The 10,000-nt window shown below is 37.7% G+C and overlaps 1 protein-coding gene across 7 annotated transcripts in view; it reads left to right on the top strand.

The window, feature by feature from the left end:
- LOC144968778 (solute carrier family 22 member 1-like) overlaps window positions 1–10,000 on the top strand; it is a 51,241-nt gene that overhangs the window by 25,073 nt on the left and 16,168 nt on the right. For all 7 annotated transcript variants that reach the window (XM_078907444.1, XM_078907443.1, XM_078907446.1 and 4 more), the window contains 4 exons: window positions 1–297; window positions 1,187–1,407; window positions 3,325–3,555; window positions 3,866–4,062. The exon at window positions 1–297 is cut by the window's left edge and continues 160 nt beyond it. In XM_078907444.1, the coding sequence (XP_078763570.1) occupies window positions 1–297; window positions 1,187–1,407; window positions 3,325–3,555; window positions 3,866–4,062 (946 nt within the window). The remainder of the gene's footprint in view (window positions 298–1,186; window positions 1,408–3,324; window positions 3,556–3,865; window positions 4,063–10,000) is intronic.

Here is a 10,000-nt window from a genome sequence, read left to right as displayed (position 1 = left end):
ATGACGAAATTGACCCGACAACATCAACACAGGATCAACAAACACTTTTAGGAAATGCAAACAGTATAAATGGTGTCTGGCACCCTGATCAAGTATCTGTCCCCCTTAAAAGTCCAGATTCTTTCAAATGTGTGGATGACGTGTATAAAAGTCTTGGCAAACCAGGGAGATACTCCATCGTCATATTTTGTTTACTGACTCTCAACAATTTCTCCATCTCCCCAAACCATGCAATTGGTGTGTTCATTGGATATAGTCCACCTCACGAATGTAGTCCGTTCCAGAACAGCACTGCAGGTAAATTTCTCCTTCACTTTGTGTCGTGCCCCCTTTACATTGTCTATCTTCCAGTCGTAGCCTCAAGAATTAAAAGACTTTATAGGATAAATCATGAAGAGATGCCTACTTGAAATGTAAAAAAATCGTAGTTTCCAAGAGAAAAAATAAAAAGGTCACAATAAATAGCATTACAAATCATTTGCCCTCAGCATAATCAAAATGTGCTCCAAAGTCCTAAATACAGTTTCTAAGTCTAAGCTACCAAACTCTCCTTTTCAACAATGGATCTAAAACATCGATGCAGTTTTCTAGCTGGGGCCAAAAATTCGTAATTCTACGAATTTTCGGTAGCACTGAGCAGGTCTGAATCATGATAATGCTTACTCTGAAGAAAATAAATCAACATGTAATCTTTAAAAGACATAAATAGGTGTTTTTTCAGAGCCTCGAAGAATAGTAAGAACCATATGCATTGAACAGACAAGACCAATTGCGTGCTACGCTAGTTGATTATAAATATTGTTCATCGGATCCTTATACTATACACAGATCCCAATCATTTCTTGGTAGACAGAGGGGTTAGAAATAGTAACCGACTTATTTCTGCCGTACTCTGAAAACGAACAAAAAACACATTAAAATAAAAAAAAACCTTGGCCAGAAGTCAGAAGACTCGTTGTTCAAATGTCAACCCTTTAGAATAACCTCATATTGTGAAAAAGCCCCCTCAAACCCTGGACTATGTGACGTCCCATGTTTAAGAGCTTTTACCAAGATGAGGGTCATCAATTAATTTCTGCTCAGTATAATATTTAAATAATTGAAAGCAATACAGATTCCCACTCCAAATTATGCACCCTGAGTACATCCGTCAATGATAAACATTTTCTTTACTTTTCAAATCCAGAGCATCCGTTATCCTACGCCTCCTTTCAGAATTTAAATCCATTAAATTTTAGTTCCGGTGTGAATATATCATCCAATGATACAATCGAGGAATACAATACAACACACTTTCAGTGCAAAGCTGTACGGATAAGGGAAGGCCAAAAGGACGATGTGTCACGTTGTAAGCGAGGTCAGTGGACATATGACGTCAGAGATGGAGAGAGCAGTTCAGTCACCGAGGTAAGTATACAAAAAATAATTCTTTGAACTCAATGGTAGAAAAGATGTTGATGGGTCAGTTTAAAAGAAAGCACGCTTGTGTGTGTGTGTGTGTGTGTGTGTGTGTGTGAGTGTGTGTGTGTGTGTGTGAGAGAGAGAGAGAGAGAGAGAGAGAGAGAGAGAGAGAGAGAGAGAAATTGTGATTTTGACCATTTCGGTTATTTCCCTTGAAATTCAGTTATCACAGGACTCGGTTGTAACAGCGATTTTCGGCTGGTCACATTGTCGTTATAGATAGTATGCGCTTGGCTAAGAAGCTCATAGCATTGCCATCCGGAAGTAGAACGGACCAACACACAAAACTGTGTGTATTTATGACACGTTTATAGTCGGGTTAATACAGTTCAGTAAGCATTACTCATAAACGCGGATGGCAAAAAACAATAACAAAGACATGAGTGACGTTATCTTCGAACTATCTATACTGAAGTTCCACTGTACTAGATTAACAATTCCGATCCGCGTTTCCTGGGTTGGGCCCCCTGCTTGGTCACTCTGAAAAAAATGTAGAAAAGCAACTGGGATTCTTCTTTGAAGACTTTCTGTAGTGGCTCTATTTCATTTTCTTGCTATAGATAGAATGAAGTTGACGTCACTCTGGTCTTTGTTATTGTATTTTTTTGATTTTTTTTTTTTTTTTTTTTTCCATCCACGTTTATGAATAATTCTCACTTAACTGTATTAACCAGAATATAAAAGTTCATGGTTACACGGAATTTTGTGTGTTGGTCCGTTATACTTCCGGAGGCAACGTTATGAGCTTCTTAGCCAAACACATACTATCTATAGATAGTATGCGCTTGGCTAAGAAGCTCATAACATTGCCATCCGGAAGTAGAACGACCAACACACAATACTGTGTGTATCCATGAACGTTTATAGTCGGGTTAATACAGTTCAGTGAGCATTACTCATAAACGCGGATGGCAAAAAAAAACAATAACAAAGACCTGAGTGACGTCATCTTTGAACTATCTATAGATAGAATGAAGATGACGTCACTCAAGCCTTTGTTATTGTATTTTGCCATCCGCGTTTGTGAGTGATTCTCACTAAACTGTATTAACCAGACTACAAAAGTTCATGGTTACACATAGTTTTGTGTGTTGGTCCGTTATACTTCCGGATGGCAATGTTATGAGCTTCTTAGCCAAGCGTATGCTATCTATAGATTACCAGGAATAACGGTTGGCCAAGCCATTAACAACAGATACCCACATGAACTTCACAACTGTTCTTGGTCTTCTGCTATCAGGCTGCAAATCTGATATTATTATCAAAAGTTGAGACTTCGGAATTAAAAACACAAACACCTCAGCCTCTTTCATAAAAGTGTTGTTTTTTTTAAAGTTTGAAATGTATTTTATTATAAACAATATTCATAATTATATACGTTGATAATAGAGTTCAACGGTCGTGACGTCATTTCCCTCGTAAGGACGCATAGTAACTTAGTAACTGGTTCTAAGATATGGGAACAATGGCGGAAGCCCTTATGAAATACTTCTCCGGCGAGCCTAAAAGTGTATCCAGAGGAGAAAAACATTATAAATCTGATCATGTTTGACTTTTTTACATTCTGATCACATGACATGTGAAGAAGTTCTAGCCACGGGCGCTTAAATGACCTAATTAATGTCGAAGCGCCGTAAAACACCTAAAAACAAGTTCTAGCCAGCATGAAGAATAAAAAGTACCGATTTACTTTGTTTATAACCAAGCTGCTGGTTGCTAGGCGGACGTGACATCAGACTAGTGAATCCAATTATAGGATTAAAAAACATCTTTTAAACACTTTTAATACTATTTCTTAATTTGCACGTAGATAGATTGTGTTAACTCGAGTTCTAAATTTCCTGCTGTTATTTTGCTTTGCAGTGGGATCTGGTCTGTGATCGCGCCTTCCTGGCCAATCTGGCGAACAGTTTCTACTACAGCGGTGTTATGGTGGGAGGAATTCTTATCGGGTACATCAGTGACGTTTTTGGCCGAAAGGTGGCGCTGCTAATGTCCCTCTATTCAACTATAGTGGTGGGCGCGAGCATCGTCTTTACCCATCACCTTTTAGCTTTTTTTGTTCTTCGAACAATCTTTGGTGTTGCCATACAGGTAAATATTGTTGTAGTCATTGTAGAATGATGATGATGATGATGATGATGATGATGATGATGATGATGATGACAACGATGATGATGATTATGATGATACCGATTATGATGAAGGGTAATGAATGATGATGATGACGACGATGATGATGATGATAATGGTGATGACCACGACGACGACAATGATGATGATGATGATGATGATGATGATGATGATGATGATGATGATGATGATGATGATGAAAACGAAGATGATGATGATAATGATGATGGTGTTTTATCATCTATATTACAACTATCAAAATTCCACCCAGGGTCTTCAAACTTCCAGTTACATTCTCCTTGTAGAGATGTTTACTCCCAGGCACCGGAGCATTTACGTAACGGTTTATACAGTATTTTGGGCCCTAGCTCTGGTGTTTTGGGGGCTCGCTGCTTGGGCCCTCAAAGACTGGCGCATGATACAAGGTGCAGCAATCGCACAAGCTTGCATTGCAGGTCTCTATCTGTGGTAATATGGTGTTTTTCTTTGTTTTATCACCACCACCACCAAATCATCATTATTATCATCATCATCATCATCATCATCATCATCATCATCATCATCATCATCATCATCATTATCATCATCATCATCATCATCATCATCATCATCATCATCATCATCATCATATCATTATCATCATCATCCTCATTATCATTTCCACTAGAACACAAGAACCCTATATTGCACCCAATAGCACATCCCCACCCCTATTCTCCGCTGCCACTTCTGCAACTATCACCAACACCAATTCCACCGCCATCAACACCATCATCGTCCACATCACCATCACCATCATCATCATCATCATCATCATCATCATCATCATCATCATCACCACCACCACCACCACCATCATTATCATTATCATCATCATCACCATCATCATCATCATCATCATCATCATCATCATCATCATCATCATCATCATCATCACCATCATCGTTGTTGTCGTCGTCGTCGAGTCGTCGTCGAGTCGTTATCATTGTTGTTATCATTATCAGCAACATCAATGGGAGCGATCTATATTCATGTTTTCGTCCAACCAGGTCATCAATCACATGATTTGTTGAGTCCAACGATTGGATATTTCTTTACAAATGAAAACACGCTGCTTTATTTATGAAACTTGTAAATATACCCGTGTGTCAAGCTGAACAAAATGACCAATCGTGATGTTAGATAATTCAAAAGCTGTGAATACTTTTCACAATGTGGGTCATTATGAGCACGCTTTGCAATGTGACCAATGACCTCGAGCACATGGAAAGTTAATATATAGATCATGCCCTTACCTCGTAAATTTCTTAACAAGCTGCCGACACTCACATAAACAAGAGACGATCAGAACCCATTGAAAGGGATACCATGAGTGTTTCATAATGGTCATATACACATGTTATAAAACAACTATGCTCGTTCAGCTGCCAATAGATAGAATGCGCTTGGCCAAGGAGTTCACAACATTGCCATCCGGAAGTATAACGGACCAACACACAAATTCTGTGTAACCATAAACTTTTATAGTCTGGTTAATACAGTTTAGTAGATAGTTCGAAGATGACGTCACTCAGGCCTTTGTTATTGTTTTTGCCATCCGCGTTTGTGAGTTGTTCTCACTAAACTGTCTTAACCAGACTATAAAAGTTCATGGTTACACAGAGTTTGTGTGTTGGTCCGTTATACTTCCGGATGGCAATGTTGTGAACTCCTTGGCCAAGCGCATTCTATCTATACTTTGTTAGCTAAGAGTAAAAGTTTTAATGTTACTATCACTCATAAAACAGTAAATATTGTGAGCCGTGTATTGGAGCATTCTCTCACCACGTACTAAACACGGAAGCAGCTGTGCGTTTATCCAGACTACTCAGAACATTAGATATAACGGATAACCATGGATGGCAAAAAACAATAACAAAGACCTGAGTTCTACCGTAGCTATCGTTAATATATGGATAGTATGAAGTTGACGTCACTCAGGTCTTTGTTATTGCTTTTTGCCACCCAGGTTTATGAGTAATTCTAACTAAACGGTATTAACCAGACTATAAACGTTCAAGGTTACACATAGTTTTGTGTGTTGGTCCATTATATTTTCGGATGGCAATGTTGTGAGCTTCTTAGCCAAGCGCATACTATCTATAGCCTGACACAAGAACCCTCTAGGAACGTGGCATTCGTAAAGTTATGGCCTGATACTGACCAAAAAATGACGTCAAAATGCCAGTCGTTGCCACAAAATAAAACAAATCGTGAGTTGTATTCAATAGTTCAACCAATGAAATCACTTGTTTCCATGAGCTCTACTAACGACAACTAACTAGGTGGTGCAAAAACCTAATACTAATAATGACGTCAAACTGCCAGTCCTTTTTGATTTCAGTATCAGGCTATAACTTAACGATGGCTACGCTAGGACTGGCAGTTTGACGTCATTTTTTAGGTTTGTGTAGCGTCTAGTGAGTTGTCGTTAGTAGAGCTCATGGAAACAAGTCATTTCATTGGTTGAACTATTGAATACAACTCACGATTTGTTTTCTTTTGTGGTAAAACACTGGCATTTTGACGTCATTTTTTGGTCAGTGTCAGGCCATAACTTTATGAAGGCCACGGTCAGGCTATCGATAGTTCGAAGATGACGTCACACATGTCTTTGTTATTGTTTTTTGCCATCCGCGTTTATGAGCAATGCTCATTGAACTGCGTTAACCTAACTATAAATGTTCATGGGTACACACAGTTTTGTGTGTTGGTCCATTATACTTCCGGATGGCAATGTTATGAGCTTCTTAGCCAAGCGCATACTATCTATAACTTTACTATTCTACACTCCAGCACTGTTTCCTTGAACACGGGTTCCTCGAACACATGGTTTCCTCGAACTCATTTGAATGTCCCTAATAGTTTCCTCAATATTCTTTGTTATGATTCCATTCCTTCCTCGAACTAATTTCACCCGGCCAATTAATTAAATTTTTTTTTTACTACGCCAGGTGATTTCGACCACAGATGATTTACAGTGGCATTGACATTAGCGTATGGGTTTATTGTGTGTATCTATCTGCACTGCATGTGTTTGTATACAATATGATACACATCGCCGTTCCGCATAACCAGCATCTCTCTGCTTATTCTTAACAGTTTGCCATTATTATTATTATTATTATTATTATTATTATTATTATTATTATTATTATTATTATTATTATTATTATTATTATTATTTGATATAGCGCCAGCATCCACAACTAGTGCTCAGAGATGCTTTACAATAGTTTTTTTAGTATCACACATGTTCATTTATTCGACTCCAAAATCACTACAACAGTCACACAGATATATTGTTTAAAGTTCACATATAATCACGATAAGCAGAACGAAAAGGATTGGTTTTTAAATGCCGTTTTGAAGACTGGTTGACGTTCACATTGTCGGGTTTTAGGTGGTGAAGAATTCCATACGATTGGACCGAAAATGCAAAGCCGCGCTCAGACATTAGTTTTATTTTCAATGCCACGCGCCATAATTGGCTACGACGGAATATGAATGTTGTAACATAGAACCCCCCCCCCTCCCTCACACACACATACACACACACACACACACACACACACACACACACACACACAAACAATTTGTAATATGAAATAAATAAATATTACAGTTCCCTTTTTTTATCTATCTTCATGCGGAAATTTGACTTAGGGCCTATTCCCTCGGAATACTGGAATAACCCAGGTGTCAGTCGCAAAGGATAGCAAAGTGGATAGCAAAGTCTATACTCCCGAGCCTCATTCCACCCCCCCCCCCCCCCCATGTCCTCGAACTACGGTTCATGCAAAAAAAAGTTCGAGGAAACCATGCTGGAGTGTATCTATCGATAGTGTGCGCTTGTCTAAGAAACTCACAACATTGCCATCCGAAAATATAACGGAACAACACACAAAAATACATGTAACATTGAACGTTTCGAGTCTGGTTGATATAGTTTTTTGAGAATTACTCATAAATATGGATGCCAAACAAAAATAACAAAGACCTGAGTGACGTCATCTTCGTTCTACATATATTCTTTAGTGAGAATTGCTTATAAAAATGGCTGGCTAAAAACAATAACAAAGAGGCGAGTGACGTCTATTACGTTCTATCTATTGAACGATAAAATGATCTATAGGTGTGTATGAGACGTACGAAACAGAAAGAAAAATACAAGACAACCGGCATCGACTGGGTTTCGAACCAGATATCTGTTTCATGCAAACCTTTTTATTATTATTACGATGAGCTTTATATAGCGCAATATCCACTAAATGTGCTCAAAGCGCTTTACAAGGGGTCCCTGACCAACAGCAACATTTAACATATAGGACGGGACACGCCGCCTGTTAGGCGATATTACAATTTTTCGGACAAAGACAACACTGCTAACGGCCAGGTACTCATTTTACACCTGAGTACGGTGAGAGAATGTGAGTAAAGAGCCTTTTCCAAGGACTCAACTATGCGCCGAGCGCGAGGATCTAACCCAGGACCTTCCGATCCGAAAGCGAGTGTCAAACCACTAGACCACATAGCCTCTTTCTGATTTTTATCTTACACCAGTGCTAACTTCCTACTTTGTTACTTTGCCTTCCGCAGACCAATAAAATACCTTTTTTTTTATTTTGACCTGGAAACTTCTCGTTTCAAGATCTTGATAAGTTGTGGAACCTCTTAATAATATAAAAAAAAGCTTCGGGTTTAATTATTTTGCCCAGTTGAGGGTCATCGAAATTTATCGGTATTGAGTGAGTGCGTTTGCTATCGGTTTCCGTCTCTTGATCAGTGACTAAGTAATAATAATAATAATAATAATAATAATAATAATAATAATAATAATAATAATAATAATAATAATAATATAATAATAATAATAATAATAATAATAATAATAATAATAATAATAATAATAATAATAATAATAATAATAATAGATCTTTATTGTCCATAAATATGGCAATTTGTCATTTAGTTACACTTGTTATAACGTTAAACGATAACTGTAACATTGAACAAATATTTCACTCCTATTTATTCTCTCTCTCTCTCTCTCTCTCTCTCTCTCTCTCTCTCTCTCTCTCTCTCTCTCTCTCTCTCTCAGTAACAATCACAAGGACCCAAGCTTACGGGACTTTTAACTCAGTACGGAAAGCGCTTTGAGCACATGAAGTGGATATTGCGTTAAATAAAAGCTCAAGTTTTGATGGTTTTTTTTTTTAATTTGAGGAATGCATGTGTCACAGATTATGTCCCTTAGTTTATTCCAGCATAATGAGCGCTATTTGAGGACAACATACATCTAAAAACTACTTTTTTGTTGCTCAATGGTTTCTACGAGTCAGAAAAATCAATTAAGCACACAATTCATAAAATCTACAACCCACAACGCTGAGATTCCAGAAAGGTTGATGGAATTAAGAATTGGATGGATATAAACAGATTGAAATTGGATGAAGAAAAAACTGAGGTGCTGTGTATAAAGAACAATCTTGTAGGAATAGTATGAAAATAGATAAAATTGATGTAGCAGGTTGCGAAGTTTCTATTTCCAATTCCAATGTTCGCAATCTAGGTGCATTTTTATAACAAAATGTTCACGAATAACCATATCACCAAAATCATTCAAAGCTGCCACTACCATCTTAAAAACATTGGTCATATTAGTCTTTGATTGACTCTGACGTCGCTAAAACGCTTGCCACTTCTTTCATTCTTATTAGACTTGGCTATTGCAATGCGCTGCTCGTTGGATGTCCCAATTACAATATTCAAAGATTGCTGACAGTTCAGAACAGGGCGGCTAGATTGGTGATGTTAACAAAACGTGACGACCCTATGTCCCTGTTCTGGAAATTCTTCATTGGCTGTCAATGAAGCAGCGCATTGAGTTCAAGATTTTATGTTATTGATATGACTCCTTTCATGACCTGACACCATCCTTTTAAAATGAACGTGTGTCTCATTATAGACCTGGTAGGTCGCTAAGATCAAATAGTATGCTTCTTATGACATAGGTACTCTCTAAGTCTTTGTTTCACAATAAATTCTTCAGAGTGACTCTGCCTAGGTTGTGGAATTCCCTTTCATATACATAATACCAAAAACAATGAAAATTTAGATACCTTTATAAAGAAATTGTAAACCGAATAATTTAGAAGAGCTTATTTTGACAATTAATTATATGCTTTATGTTTTAATTTAGGGTAGATGATATAGTAATGTGTATGTAAAGAGTTTGCTCATGTGAATGCTGAGAAGTTTCCGTATGTGGGTTTGAGTGTACGGGTGTATGTACAGCGTGTTAGTGTGTATGCTAGTTTATATAGTCTGAGTGATTGTTAAGCGCCATAGAGAACTTGTCAGTGGA

This window comes from Berghia stephanieae, chromosome 3, assembly GCF_034508935.2.
Source record: "Berghia stephanieae isolate SIO BIC M18660-M18661 chromosome 3, UCSD_Bste_1.3, whole genome shotgun sequence".
NCBI lineage: Eukaryota > Metazoa > Mollusca > Gastropoda > Nudibranchia > Aeolidiidae > Berghia > Berghia stephanieae.
The sequence above is the reverse complement of the archived record's forward strand: the minus strand, read 5'-3'. Positions and strand labels throughout refer to the sequence as shown.